This window comes from Polypterus senegalus, chromosome 4 (genome assembly GCF_016835505.1).
Source record: "Polypterus senegalus isolate Bchr_013 chromosome 4, ASM1683550v1, whole genome shotgun sequence".
Lineage (NCBI taxonomy): Eukaryota > Metazoa > Chordata > Cladistia > Polypteriformes > Polypteridae > Polypterus > Polypterus senegalus.
In genome coordinates, this window is record NC_053157.1 from 147,272,807 (window position 1) to 147,289,306 (window position 16,500).

At 37.2% G+C, this 16,500-nt stretch overlaps 1 protein-coding gene across 3 annotated transcripts in view; it reads right to left on the reverse strand.

The window, feature by feature from the left end:
• Nucleotides 1-16,500, reverse strand: part of tbc1d14 (TBC1 domain family, member 14) — a 135,764-nt gene that overhangs the window by 1,885 nt on the left and 117,379 nt on the right. For all 3 annotated transcript variants that reach the window (XM_039751436.1, XM_039751435.1, XM_039751437.1), the window contains 5 exons: nt 16,348-16,442; nt 14,265-14,336; nt 9,205-9,333; nt 4,315-4,424; nt 2,218-2,476 (listed from right to left, as the gene is read on the reverse strand). In XM_039751436.1, coding sequence (XP_039607370.1) covers nt 2,218-2,476; nt 4,315-4,424; nt 9,205-9,333; nt 14,265-14,336; nt 16,348-16,442 — 665 coding nt within the window. The remainder of the gene's footprint in view (nt 1-2,217; nt 2,477-4,314; nt 4,425-9,204; nt 9,334-14,264; nt 14,337-16,347; nt 16,443-16,500) is intronic.

The window sequence follows — 16,500 nt, forward strand, 5'->3', positions numbered from 1 at the left end:
ATGATCACAATACAACACCCACCCCCCGCCAAGATCTGACGCGGTTACTTTTTATCTGAAACTGGATGCGAGTGGTATTTTGAGACAAAAACTGGAAATTCTCTGATCTGGAGGGATAAAAGCTGACACACAAATGCCGCTGAATCTGCCTTCTTCGATTCTCACCGTCACTTGATTTTTTTTTTTTTTAATTCAGTTTTATTGAGTGTTCCTGCTCATGCTGAATTAATATGCGCCTTATGGTCCATGATGTCAAAGCTGCACTGCACTGACTAAAAAAAACACAAAAAAACAGAGGCATAGGTATATATGATACTTGGAATAACTCATTTTATGACCTGTATAGTACATTTCGGAAAACATTGTGGCACTGATGTAACATTATTCATATTATTCATATTCATTCGCACACCTTCTTGCGCTTGTAATCAGCGACCACTTTTTTTTTTAATCGATCTCGCCAGTGTCCACTTTTGGGTGCATGGGGTGTTTCTTTTGTACTCCAGGGCATGCAGAGGAAAGAATAGTACTGAGAGGTCAGTTCCGCATTATATGCAATCATCAGATTCAAATCTTAATAGTTCCCACACATGCAAGGACCGCCCTTCCTACATTTACGATGTGTATCTGTTGTAATGCACACACTTCTCTCTATGCTGTGGTTCGTATTACATTGAAGGGGCGCCTGACACTGACTGACTGAGTTTGCTTTCCTGGGGGAAGTGGCTGTCGTGGAACAGAAGCTTGTTGATGTTCCATCCTCTTATTTTATCCATCACCTTTTCTTGTAAGAAGCGACAGCGAAGCTCCTCTGCAAGGTGAGCCATGAACACTCTTCTTTTCTCAGTGGCCCCCGTGTATGCCTTGTACAGTACATGTGCGTTGATCGCTGCCAAATCAAGCGTGTTATAGCACACAGCAACCGGCCACCTGTGTGCTCCTAGTTGCAGTGAATAAGCTCACGCCTTCTGGTGCACAATGTCGATGCAGCACCGGGCAAAAAAGAAAGAGACAAATATGTGACATTTTGAAGAAATCATTTTATGACCTGAATAGTACCAATCAGAAAACATTGTTGCACTAATGCAATATTATTTGAAAATGAACAGTGTCAGATCAGCTGTAAATGTATAGCATTTCTAAAAGTAAAGTTAGTTTTTTTCAGTTTTATTCTCTCAGTCACGTTCACGCTTCTCCTTCTGATCTGACTAGCTCCAGCGGCAGTGTAAATTCACACCCGATCTGGTGCATATTAATTCAGCGTGAGCAGGAACACTCAATAAAACAGAAAGAAAAAAAAATAAAAAATCAAGTAACGGTGAGATATGAAGAAGCCAGATTCACCAGTGTTTGTGTGTCAGCTTTTATCCCTCCAGATCAGAGAATTTCCAGTTCCATTGTCTTAAAACACCACTCACATCTACAGTTATTCCGAGTTTCAGATCTGGGGTTGGAGTTGTATTGTGATCGTTACTGAGAGAATGAAAGTGGAAAAAAAAAACACCAACTTCTACAAGTTCTATAAATTTACAGACACAAATGAAATGTATGTTTTTATTGTATAATATTAACAATAAGAGTAGGCCACTACTCAAAACAGTAAATTTGCGGGGGAGCTGGTTTTGAACTCAAGACCTCTGGATTATAAGTCGGCAGTTCTAACCACAGCACCACAGAAGCTGTCGTATTGTACTTGCACTTTTTGTGAAAGTGTTTATTTGATATTTGGTCATCAGCCTTCACACATTATACAGTTCATGTCTACATTTTGTCATTTATGACTAAAACGTTTCTGTTTTAACGATGTGTTTACATAGATTGTTGTAGACACAAAACACACATCAAATTATTTCCCCTTACAATTGTGGGTAGCTCATTCCCAGATAATCAATCAAGGCAGGAACTGGGAAAACTTCTTGCCCGTTCTCAGGCAGAGGAGGGGGATGGTATAGCAGGCTGCTTGGGTTTATCGACACATTTAGTAAACAAAAAGATGCTGATGGAGAGGTGTAAAGGGAGTTACGGTGGACCGGATTCACGAGTTTTTTCATTGGCTCTGGTAATTCTAGTGTTAATAGGATCCTCAAAGCAGCTTTACCTTGAACTGAGGAATGTTTCTCTTCATAATTACAACAGAAACCATGCTACTTATGTTTTTTTTTTCTTTAAAATCTTCTGGAATAACATAGCAAACCAACAATGAACGCCAAGCCATACCTGAGTCCATTTTTTGTTTCTGCTTTGCATTTGGATGGCAGCAATAGCTGCAAATAGCTCTTCAGTAGGAATATCCTCTGGTAGCTTTGTCAGGAACTGAGCAATGTGGATAAAATCCATTTTGGTTAAAATATCTTCATAAAGTTTCAAGATACCAAGAGCTGTACGGAAAAGAAATTCATCCCCATCACGGCAAAAAACATCCCAAACACGACAGGCAAGATCTAATGGCAATGACTTGCTGTACAATGTGAAAATCCTGCAAAAAACAAAACTGACTTGACACACAGTAATGATACACAACAATACATAATTTTGACAGTTTAGCTTAAAAGACTGCAGTCCGACAATATTTTGATTGGCAACACTTCCTACTCATTCTAATAGTTCCATCTTTTTTTTATCCCAATTGTACCAAGATTTGGTTGTGACTTACAAGTAGGTCATCTTTTCAGACTCTACCTGGCTAAGGCTGTAATAGCGAAACCTGTTTCCAATACTGTGTTAAGATATTAATACAGTAATCCCTCGCTATATCGCGCTTTGACTTTCGCGGTTTCGCTCTATCGCGGATTTTATATGAAAGCATAACTAAATATATAACGCGGATTTTTCGCTGCTTCGCGGGTCCTGCAGACAATGTGTCTTTTTTACTTCTTGTACATGCTTCCTCAGTTGGTTTGCCCAGTTGATTTCATACAAGGGACGCTATTGGCAGATGACTGAGAAGCTAACCAATCAAAGCACGCAGTCAAGTTCCTGCCTGCTGAATGCGGTGTTAACCAGGAAGTCTCGTCTCACTCATTCAGCATCAACGTGTTTCGCTGTGTAAAGAGTTGTGCTCTTTTGTGTTTATCTTTGTGCATAGTCAAGCCCTTCATTATGGCTCCAAAATGATCTGCTACTGCTTCAGGGGCCGTGCCCAAGCGCAAACGGAAGATGTTAACGATTGCCGAAAAGGTAAACGTTTTGGATTTATTGAAGGCTACGATTCTTTTTATTTAAAAAGTAGGAAAGGAATATAAGATCTACGGCCGCAGTGTCCTTTTAACCAGGGTGCAAAACAAGTTGTAAGTGGATGTAATAAGGCAATAGTCTGGATGGAATCTGCTTTAGGGATTTGGATTGCAAGAACAACGGCAGTGCTACACAATCGCCTGAAGTGGCTCCTTTAGGGGCTGTAACGCTCTCCTTTGTTGTGCAGTAAAATAAAACTCATTGTTATCGGACAAGTCATCGTGTCATTGTTGGTGAGTAACCATAATTAATTTTCTACTTACAGTACTTAGTACATGTATGTCACGTTTAGTGTCACTGTACACACATTTACTGTATACTATTTTTCTTGCATTGTACGTATTTATTGCTGGTGGCCTGTCTATCGTAATGGCTGTAACATGTGATATCGGAGACACTCAATATCTTTAAAATAATATTTAGGTTTTACTGTATATAAACAGTGTGTTTATATACATAATTTCAGTGAATCTTACCTAATATCTAAGAGAATACAACGGGATTATGCTGTATAACTCTGCGGGGAATATTTATAAACAGTGTGGGAGAGTTTATAAGGGCTTAAAATATATAAAAATAACCATACAAACATATGGTTTCTACTTCGCGGATTTTCACCTATCGCGGGGGTCTGGAGCATAACCCCGCGATCGAGGAGGGATTACTGTACATCTTTTATCAGCTTCCACAATATCTGTGATGAGCTAAACTTATATCTCATAAGCAGGCGTATAATGATTATAGTCCAAAGGTTCGTCAATTTTTCTTTCACATTTATACTTCATTGGATATTTTAAAATTAGAAGCATCAAATTACAAAATGCCAGTAACAACAAGTGCTTGTTTAATAGTTATTTAAGAATAAGTAAAATAAAATGATTGTCAAAAGAAAGTAGTGACCCCCTTTCTCAAGAATATTATCTATGAACCAACAAGATTTTGACTTTTTTTTCACTTCACATTTTACAGTTACTTAAAAATGATACTTTAGTACTGGTACAGTGGTTTAACAATATATGTGAAATTTAACATTATAAAAATTTTAAACAATTAATTAAGAACCAGTAATAAAGTACTTACCAGTCAATTAAATAAATATCTGGAGTTAAGTTACTCTTTTTAAAATGAGCAAACAACTTTGGTAAATTTTCTTCGAAGAATACTTCAAAAGCTGCAAAATAGGTCAACATCTGAAATTAAAAACAGCCATAAAAAAAGTTAAGGTGGTATAGAAAAAAAAAAAATCAAAGGAAAATGTTTGAAGTACAAGGTCTATCAGAAACATACTGTATTCAACTTGGAACAAATGTTTAAAGATGAAAACCTTTCAGAATAGGTTTGGTTCATCATGACCCCAATCTAAATTAAGTAGGGACTAGAAGAAGGGAAATTTGATTAAATACTGTTACTCTTAAATAATAAATGCTTTTAACATTAAAAGTAATATGGTATAAAGGGATCTTCACTCTAATCAGGATAGTTTTAGAGATTCGGTCTCACACGTTACCATTAAAGTGTTAAACTGCATTTTAAAAATTTGCAAACTGGTGTTGTGAAATTGCTCCAGTGTGTACGAGCGTGGGAGTGTCCAAGAATGTACCCAACTAACAATCCCATTCCTGGACCAATTTCCTGCCTTGCAGCTGGGATAGAATCTGGTTCCCCTCAGGTCTTTATTCGACTATGTGGGTTTAGAAAGTATATGCATGGGTATAAACATATACTTGATAGTTTAAAAATATGCCTAATCAAGTAAAATTAAAAATATGCACTTTAAAAATTGTACATATTTACAAAATTCTGTCATTCATATTAATGAATAAAACAGAATGCATCCTTATTTTGCTCTTGACAAAAAACAACATTAATTGAAAAAAATAAAAGAATATTTCAAACTCCCTTTATAAATTACATTAGTCAAAATTAGTATATAAAAAAGGATGCAGAATGAATAACAAAAAGTGTGCTACCCTGAACCTGAAGTTTGTAATCATGATGTTTGAGGGAGAGAAAAAATAATTAAGAAAAAATCACAGGGCTTAACCGTGGAACACAGTCACAGAAAATGAGAGCATTATTAGGCAATATCCAATCAGAGCTTTCTTGGCAAAAACATCTTTTTTTTCCTTTTGACTAGAAAGTGGCACAGCTATATTTTCATAAACCTGTTGTGGCATGTGCGACATGACCTTAATCAAGAACCACAAAGTTACAAGGAAACGTCTTGTACACATTTTGACTATTTTCACAAGTTTGTAAATTCAAGCAGAACAAATTACCTTCTTGGTACCCAAAAGTATAATGTTCTGGAAGCAGACAAACTTGAAGCTTTGACAACTGCTTCATATTTACAAAGTCAGAGCATGTAATTTATGCTGCTTTTAACTATTGTTATTAAGTAAATGAAGAATAACAAAAAAAGAAAAAAACAGTAGCCAATAAATATTTAAATTATTTTAGTAGACAGTGAAGTTGTAAAGGAACAAATCAGATATTACATTAAATCCATTTATCCATCCATTATCCAATCCGCTATATCCTAACTACAGGGTCACGGGGGGTCTTGCTGGAGCCAATCCCAGCCAACACAGGGAGCAAGGCAGGAAACAAACCCCAGGCAGGGTGCCAGCCCAACGCAAGGGCGCGCGCACACACACACACCAAACACACACCAAGGACAATTTAGAATCGCCAATGCACCTAACCTGCATGTCTTTGGACTGTGGGAGGAAACCCACGCAGACATGGGGAGAACATGCAAACTCCACGGAGGGAGGACCCTTGAAGCAAACCCGGGTCTCCTAACTGCAAGGCAGCAGTGCTACCAACTGCTACATTAAATTCCAAAGAGGTAAATTCATCCTAATTGTCGTCTTTCTTGGCTTCCATAGCAAGGCAGAATACAGTCTAAGTAAGCAGTATGATCTATGAATAGGTTGACCATAAAACTTGAGATCAGCACAAAAAAAATTAAACAGTGTGCAGGGTTCAGTTACATTTGCTATGGTAGCAGCGTTTCAGGGTCAGTTATCTGCCATTCAAAAATGATGTCTGGGATACATCACCCAAGATTGTAATTGTTAAACTGAGACAGCTATATGACATGAAGAAATTAATCAGTTTAGTAAAAATAACAGGCCAAAAATGTGAGATTATTTTGGCACTTTTTTTTTTTTTTAATTCAAGTGATCTCAGCTTTTTTCTTCCGATTGGATCGCTGCTCTTATTACTTTAAGAATATATTTTATGTGCTGACTAAGAGTGAATCTAAATAAACATAATATTCCAGACATTCAGCTGAACTCTGAAGGCACTGGTCACTACAAACACAACAACAGTTTGTCAGCAAAATATATACCTTGGAGGACTGAATGTGATACAGAGTAGGCAACCCGAAAATTGGACTGACTTAGTTTGTTTAGACAATTTGGCAATTTCTTCCTTGGCTTCAGTCACCGACATTTTTACTAGTGTGTACTGAAATATGTGAAACATGTCACTCACCAGAGTACCATAATTAGTGACTATAAGAACCTTACCTAAAAACTAATGATTCCCGACTTAAAAAATATCAGAACACAGTTTACAACACTCATTAAAGTAGCTAATTTAGCAGATAGCGTTATACATGAATTTACTGAATAGCTATCTGAGCCTGTGGCTTTCTCATTTTGCACCTTTCATTTGAGCAAGCCTCAGTGGTTTATCCAGCTTCTCTAGGCAGTGTATTCAGATGTTGGATTTTGGTTTAATCAAACATAACTTTTGACACGAGCCCCATTTTTGTTATACTCTGATGTGTGTGAAAGTATTGCTTAAATTGATTATTTCTTTTTGTTTATTAACTTTAATTCCAGCTGCAGAGTATTCCAAATATTGTTTTCAAGTATTTCTTGAGTTCTTATTAGCACTTTGTCTGCATTCATAATAATAATGGCAAAACTTAAAATTACCCAGTGGCCAAATAATTTAAGATTGCTTATAAGGACATTCTTTTCCTTAGAGGTCAGAATTGGGCATACTTGGATTTTCCTAATTAACTGTATGAATATCAGTCTTTATTTCTGAAGCTTTTCTAGTTAGAAATTTATTTTTGTGCGAAACAAAAGAGATTTTCTCACATTTTACCAATGTATCACCACAGATAACTACAGAGATCCATATGTCTGTATGAATATATTCGTTTGAGTAATAAAAAAAAAAAATAAATAAAATATGTCTGTTAGCATTAACTTACATTAGTAGAGCTTAATGCTTAGAGCTTCAAAATTAATGCAGGGTTTGATATGACAACACCAATATAACGATAGAAGACAATAGGTTATGAATTAAAAAGTATGTGAGTAACTGAAGAACTGCTGAGAGAAAAGAATATTGCCAAAAGTATGATTAAAAAACCTCTATGGGTTTGAAACACTATAATATTCTGCATAATCTGAAATTAAAAAAGCACTTTAAAGTAATCTACAACTACAGCTACATACTGTATCTGCCTGAAGATGGGTTTAATACATATATAAAATCTACTAAGTTTATAAGAGCTCATAATGTAGCAAATTATGTGAAACATTTTTAAAAGGAATTGGGAAAAATGCTGTATCTTATTACCAAAACTGAAAAAAAAGTTTATCTATAAAGAGTATTTTTTCAGTATTTGGCACAAAGTCATTCTTGACTTAATATTTATGAGGAACCACTTCAGTTTCGGTAGGTGGATTTAGTGTTCAGTTTGACAGAATTGTTTTGGAGAGTATGTTTAATATTTGGAATACTGTATTTTTTTTACTGAACTGTGGTTTATTTAAACAAGAATGAAAAGAAATTAAGATTCAAATTATATAAATATACAAACTACATATATGATCACACACAAGTTGGGATGAGAGTACAAAAAGTTGTTTACTGTTGGTTTCACTTTATTTAGAATTACAGTATATTCACAATTAAAAAATAATTTCTTGATCTCTCTACCAGATCATTTGAAACAATTTTCTGTAGCTACGTGGCCATTAAACCTTCTTACAATGTTAACTTTTAGAAATCTTTCACAAAACAGTATTAACCTAATCATGTATAGTGGAACCTCGGGTCACGAACGTCTCAGAACACGTACACATCGGGTTACGAACGAAAAGTTTGCCAAACATTTGCATCTGTTCACGACCACACACTCGGGTAACAAACAAGCCAGTTTCTCTTCTGGTTCGCACATGCCAATTATTTCCGTACGTGTTCAGTCTCTCCCTGTGCACTCTTTATGCTCTATTTCGTTTCCCTTCCGGTTCGTACGCGCCGGTGATTTCCACACGTGTTCAGTCTCTCCACAGTACATTGTTCTCGGTCACACGTGCATCACGCAGAGGGACTTTACCTCAAAACTGTAATCTACTCTCCACCCAGTTCCTCCTCAGTTCCTTCATGCCAGAACTAAAAACTCATGCAAGGTTAGTTTTCTTGGTTGTTTATGGTTAGGTTTTGTATAAATTACGGAATTTTCAAATGTTCATTTTTTTCCCCTGTGCTTAAAACTCATTAAAAAAAGTGTTTACAGCGAGTGGTTCGTAAGGCTGTTGCGTGAACTCTTGCAGTGTTAGTTTTCTCTGTTCAAGGTTTTCTCAGTGTTATTCAATGTTTTTACATTTTGTTTACGATTACACTGTGCATTCTATGGTATAATTAACTATTTTTGTGCTTAAAAATCTTTAAAAAAATATATATTTACATACAGCTCGTATGGTCTAGAACGGATTCACTGTATTTACATACAATCCTATGGGGGAAATTACTTCAAGGTTCCACTGTATTTCCCAACCACAGTATCCAGCTCAAGGTTATAGGTGAGGCAGACCTATAACTTATCCAAATAGTATGACAAAACAGTACATTTCTTTACATTAACTGCAGGGTAAAGAAAAAAAAAAAAAAGGTAGTTTAAAAAAAAAAAATAGTACTAGAATATACAACACTTACAAGGCTATGGTCCACCCGAAAGAATGCCATTTGGCAAGGCTTATTCAGAAGGTTGGTAAAAGCAATGAAGGCATCTGCAGTATCCAGATTAAGAATCAAAACTGCTGCAATAAAAGACATTCCTTGCACCTAAAATATATTAAAAAACAACATTAGGACAGTTTTAAGAAGATGCCATTGAGCTCAACAAAGCTCTTATATCTCATTTATTAATTAATTTATCCAAAATGAAATGAAGGTCCCTATAGTCCAACTGTTTACCACACTGCTTGGTAAATGGTAACTCGATCCATGTAACAATAGCTCTGTGTGTGGAGAAAACGTGTGTATGAAATTTACCATTATCAGGCTGCCACCTGGGTTTGTGTTGAATAACTCATTTTAAAACTGGGAATCACTGTACTACAGGGTAGACCATTTATATGGATACACCTTAATAAAATGGGAATGGTTGGTGATATTAACTTCCTGCTTGTGGCACATTAGTATATGTGAGGGTGGAAAACTTTTCAAGATGGGTGATGACCATGGTGGCCATTTTGAAGTCGGCCATTTTGGATCCAACTTTTGTTTTTTCAATAGGAAGAGGGTCATGTGACACAAACTTATTGGGAATTTCACAAGAAAAACAATGGTGTGCTTGATTTCAACATAACTTTATTCTTTCATGAGTTATTTACAAGTTTCACTTTGTTTACAGCCATTGACATGTCGCAGAGGTAAACACGTGAGCAGCGGATAGAAATTGTGTTGATGTCTGGTGAACGCAGTAACCGGGTCATTGCAGCAGATTTCAATGCAAGACACCCTACGAGACCACCCATCTCCCATGCTACAGTTAGCAAACTGCTTGCTAAGTTTCGTGAAACTGGTTCAGTGTTGGATTTGCCAAAATGTGGACGCATGAAAACTGTCACTAATGAAGAAACATCAGTGGCTGTCCTAGCTTCATTCAGCAAGAGCCCACAGCGTAGCACTCGCCGCATGTCACTGGAGAGTGGCATTAGTCGAACATCCCTCGGGGATATTAGCTACTCACAAATGGCACCCTTACAAACTCCAGCTACTGCAGCATCTCAACGAGGATGACCCAGATTGGCGCACTGAATTTGCAGAATGGGCAAAACAAAATTGGAACAGGACCCTCAGTTTACGCAGAAGATTTTGTTCAGTGATGAGGCAAACTTTTATGTGAATGGTGAAGTTAAAAACAAAACCACGCTATTGGTCTGACACTAACCCACATTGGATAGATCCCTCCAAGACTGTTGGAACAAAAAATTGATGGTATGGTGTGGTATATGGGGTACAAAGATAGTGGGGCCATTCTTCATCAATGGAAACCTCAAGGCCACTGGATAGGCAAAATTGCTACATGATGATGTGTTTCCCTCTTTATGCACTGAAGCTGGCACGTTCCCCGAGTTTTTCCAGCAAGATGGTGCACCACCACATTATGGGTGTCAGGTCCGAGCATTCCTAGATGAACAGTTTCCTGGAAAGTGGATTGGTCGTCGTGGGCCAGTTGAATGGCCACCAAGGTCTCCCGATCTGACCCCTTAGACTTTTATCTTTGGGGTCATCTGAAGGCAATTGTCTATGCTGTGAAGATATGAGATGTGCAGCACCTGAAAGTACGGATACTGGAAGCCTGTGCTAGCATTTCTCCTGCGGTGTTGCTATCAGTGTGTGAAGAGTGGGAGAAGAGGGTTGCATTGACAATCCAACACAATGGGCAGCACATTGAACACATTTTATAAGTGGTCAGAAACTTGTAAATAACTCATGAAAGAATAAAGTTACGTTAAAACCAAGCACACCATTGTTTTTCTTGTGAAATTCCCAATAAGTTTGATGTGTCACATGACCCTCTTCCTACTGAACAAAAGTTGGATCCAAAATGGCCGACTTCAAAGTGGCCACCACCCATCTTGAAAAGTTTTCCTCCTCACATATACTAATGTGCCACAAACAGGAAGTTAATATCACCAACCATTCCCATTTTATTAAGGTGTATCCATATAAATGGCCCACCCTGTAGTTCTCATCATGATTTTAAACACTTCAAACATGTCATACTTGAATCTGTTTACTTAAACTAAATAGGTTTGGCTTTTCCAACCTTCTTTCATGGCTCATATGTCTCAGAGATGTATCAGCCTAGTCACTCTTATTTTTTCTAGCACTGTTACGTCTTTTTGGCAATTTGAACGCTAAAACTGCACACAGTATATTAGGTGAAGTTTCATTAGTATATTACATAACTAAGGCACAACCATGCTTGACTTGCACTGCACGTACCAGTTACAGTATATAAACCATTACCACATTAGCCTCCTTAATTATTGCTGTAGAGTGAATATAGAGGACAAAGAGTCCACAAGAACTATTAAGTACTTTTCATAAAACAAAAGACATCCCACCAATTAAGTTCAACAACATAGTGAGTTTTTTAACCTCAACCTTTCACCTTTTTACAAGTCTTCCACTTAGTTGATGCCTATCCTATCACAAAACATGTACTGATCAAAAAAAACAAAAAGGATGGAGGAATGATGTATACTTTAACGTTTATTTTTTATCATCATAAAGGGAGTGGTGATTACTAGAAGAAGAAACAGGTTCAACAGAAAAAAAAGACAATTCTGCTCACCCACAATGCTTAACTCTTCAAATACTCAAAGTATTTCTTCTCATCACACTAGTTTCATCTCTAACATACTTTGACGTCTGTATTCCTGAAACTGAGCCTCTGCTCAGAATACATGACCATTCAAGTGAAGTATGTCATATAAGACATGCTTCTAGAGCCAGGGTAAATTTATAATATCACAAGACAAGATATATTCCACCACACAGCCTGACAAAAACAAGACTACTCTTAAGACAATTTTGACAAATAGTATTGATATTAGCATGTTACACATTTATTAACCTTATATACTGTACACCAAAACTGGAAATGTATATATGGGATGTGCTTACATGGGTGAACATGCACATTCATGTCTGGACACCATACTAAAGATGCCGCACAGTATCTTAACCAAAATATATCCTCCTTGACAGACTGCCCCAGACAAGTCATGCATGTTCCTCTGCTTCATCTCCATTCCACTGCCTTTTTCCATTCTGACCCAATCAACTCTAGTATAAGCTACTGTATAGGTTGGAATCCAGTTATGCAAAACAAGACCCATGAAAGATTAGTTATCCTGTGTAATATATCCTCTTACTCCTTTCTTTTATTTTTGTTTTTCTGTAGAGAAAAGACACAAATAAGAAATCCATTCTACAGGATACATAAAACAAACTAAACTTGAACTTAAACAAGCCTATTTAAAAAGACGCATTAATGGAGTGCTAACTGCAGCCTCAAGAAAAAGTTTAGATTTTTGGAAACCTTTTTTCTTCCCTGTAACACTCATTGTTATATTGTGGATAAAGCTAAAGGTCCTTTGGTTTGACATTGAAAGTACAGGGTCAGGAAACGTAAGCCAGAGATGGAGGTGGAAAACTTCACCAATCTGTAACAGTATAAAATTGCCGGCATAAATAATGCAGTAGTTCAGCAAAGTGGGGACAAGGATGTCTAAAAGCAATTCTTCAACATGATCATTCAGTCTTTATATCTATTATGTACAGGACCTGAGTGATATTATGCATGTAATAAATTATGAAGAGGAAATACTTTGCTAATCACTTTCATAAGGAAAAAAGATCAATATTTCCTTTGTATCCCTGCAATCAGTTCCTTCAAACAAGGATCTGGGCTTATCACTGGCATTACACTTTTTAGCCAAAACTCGAAGCGCTACATATGGCACAGATCCAACACTACCCATGTCTCATAAAACGCCACCCCTATAGTTAAGTATGGCAGTGGCACCATAATGCTATAGGAATGCTTTGTATGTGCAGGGAATAGAAATCTTAAGACTAATGGAAGATTAGATGGAAATAAATACAGGGAAATACTGGAAGAGAATCAATTTCAGTTGATTGAGAAACAGAGACATGGGATAAGGTTTATCTTCTAAGCAAGACAAAAATCCTAAGTACAAGGACAAGGCAACACTTAATTGGCTCAAATACACAATGCAAATGTAATTCCTAGTGTATGTTGACAGCTGGGGATCCTGCCCAGCCAGGACAACCTGGAGGGACTGGGAGAGGGACAATGCCTCCGCAGGCCCGAAGGACTATGGAGCCCTGGACTACAGCACTTCCACCATAACCAGAAGTGCTGCCGGCAGAAATTCCAGGCACACCCGGAGTGCTTCTGGGTGCTCTTGTGGCACTTCCGCCACACCAGGTAGTGCCGTCGGAAGATCATTACAAAGCACCTGGAACACATCCGGGTTGTTATAAAAGGGGCTGCCTCACTCCATCAATCGAGCCAGAGTAGGTAAAAGAGGACGGAGCTTGTATGTGGAGGAGTGAAGGCGACAGAAAGTGAACATAATTGGGGATGATTTGTGCTGTGTGTAGGAGAAAAGAAGAATAAAACGCGTGTGTGTTGGGACATTTGGCATCCGTGTCTGTCTGTGTCCGGGTTCAAGTTCCACAACAGTCAAATCATGATTTAAACCCCATTGAAAATTGCAATCAAGGTGCCATGCAACTAACCTGACAAATCTGCATAAAATCCGCCATGAAGAAAATGAAATAAGAACTTGTGAGCCCTGTGCAAAGTTGGTTCAGAATTACCTTAAAAGACCGTAGGGTTTTATTGTGTCAGAATAGTAACATGTAGGGTTTAATTACTTGTATAAGCAAGATTTTTCAACTTTATTTTTCAGAAATACACTTTCACACATTTACTTTGGTAATTGTCAATAAAGGTACTTTTCAAAGAAATGTGCATGTAACTTTTGAAATCCAGGGAATGAATGTGAATATAATGAACAAATTAATACTTCAATAATATATATACTTGTTATGCTTTTGTAATTAAAAACTTGTATTAGAGCTACTCAAATCGTCACATACAAACGTATAAACAGGCAAACTGAGCATAAAATTGCTTAAAGAATGTACAATTTTGCATAAACACTTACGTATCCAACATCAGGTCTATAGCAGGTATATGCTCCCAAAATGCTATGCAGCATGTCATGATATGGGCCTCCCTACAGAGAGACAGAAAAAGACAAATTAATCAGGATTTAATAAACAACAAGTCATAACAAAATTTAAGAGCATATAAATCAATTTTAAATATCTATTCTCAGAATAAAAGAGAAATGTAACAATTTGAAATAAGCCTGGCTATAGAGTATTTTGAACTGTCCACTAAATGCAGGTTTGCTCTGGACCAGAGCCTATCCACCAGACCAAGGATATATACCACCAGTGCAGCAATAAGACAATAGAGTGATCCCTCGCTATATCGCACTTCGACTTTCGCAGCTTCACTCCATCGTGGATTTTAAATGTAAGCATATCTAAATATATATCATGGATTTTTCGCTGGTTCGCGGATTTCTGCGGACAATGGGTCTTTTAATTTATGACACATGCTTCCTCAGTTTGTTTGCCCAGTTGATTTCATACAAGGGACGCTATTGGCGGATGGCTGAGAAGCTACCCAATCAGAGCACGTATTACATATTAAATAAAACTCCTCAATGATATAAGATATGCTTCCCGCGCAGTGCTTCGCACACAAAGCTCTAACAGCCCATATTGATTTTTGATTGTTTGCTTTTCTCGGTCTCTCTCACTCTCTGTGACATTCTCTGCTCCTGACGGAGGGGGTGTGAGCAGAGGGGCTGTTTGCACAGTGGCTGTTTGCTTAGAAGATATGGACGCTCCTCTAAAAAATGCTGAAAGACTATCTTCACATTGCGCCCTTCCTTGCGGTTGCTTTATCGTGGTGCTTCGCATACTTAAAACAGCCCTACTGATTTTTGATTGCTTACTTTTCTCTCTCTCTGACATTCTCTGCTCCTGACGGCACTCCTTTGAAGAGGAAGATCTGTTTGCATTCTTTTAATTGTAAGAAAGAGCTGTCATCTCCGTCTTGTCATGGAGCACAGTTTAAACTTTTGAATAAAGGGTGTTATTTCATGTCTAGAGGGCTTAAATAATGTTAAAAAACGTATTTAGAAGGTCGTAAACATGTTTTCTATGCCCTAACTGCGAAAATATTAGAATTATAAATAAAGAATCCTACTTCGTGAAAGTTCATTTATCTGTCTGGAGCGGATTAACCGCGATAAACGAGGGTTTACTGTATAACTGTGCGGAGAATATTTATAAACAGTGTGGGAGAGTTTCTAAGGGCTTAAAATATATAAAAATAACCATACAAACATATGGTTTCTACTTCACGGATTTTCACCTATCGTGGGGGATTCTGGAATGCAACCCCCGCGATCGAGGAGGGATTACTGTATACTGCATTAGTCTCTGTTTATGAAGAAAATGCATATCAATTACTTTAAAAATTAAGTTCCCAACTATTATTATGCCCTACTTTCTGGGGACTGGTTTTATGGTGACCCATTGGTGTTCCTCATCCCAGCCTATCATGTCAAGGTTCTGCAAGGTCTTGAATGTCCCTAAACGGTTTATACCTCTTATCTTGCATTTACAGCTGACTGCAACCAACTATAGTATCTACACCTCGGTCTGGAGTTTCCTCCTGAAACACTTCAGACAGAAAGGTAATTGCAGACAAAGACAGACAATGCAACTTTTTTTGCAACTCCACCCAATTATTATCGATCTGTTACTTACCACTTGTTGTACATACTAAAGGCGGAGAAAACTTTCTAATCTCATGTTATAAAGAACAAAGATAAACTTCCCGATAAAATAAGCTTTAATGGCCACCAAAAATTAACAGTTGACAATAGAAAATATGTAGGAAAAAAATGTTTGTGTACTTGTGTTGGATAATCCATAAGTCAGATATCCAGTCATATGCTCAAAATGTCCCAAAAACATGCATTTTGCTAAAATATTGTTAAATAAATCACTTCCAGAAAATTAACTTATGAACAGGTGGTGAACACATTCAAATGGGAATTGAAGACCTGACTCTCCCCTCTTTCTTATTTATTATTGTAGCGAAAAGTAAAGGAATTTTAAGAAATAAGACAAAAATACATAGCACTGCAGTAAAAACCCAATTACCTTCTGAAAAATACAGAGATTAGGAAATGTTCGTGAAATGTCTAGTTTTATAAGTTCTAAACTTCCTTCTTTGTCAGCCAAAGGAACCACAGGTTCTAAAAGTATGAAGAGAGAGAAAAAAAAAAAAAAAAGTCATAAATGTTACATAACACA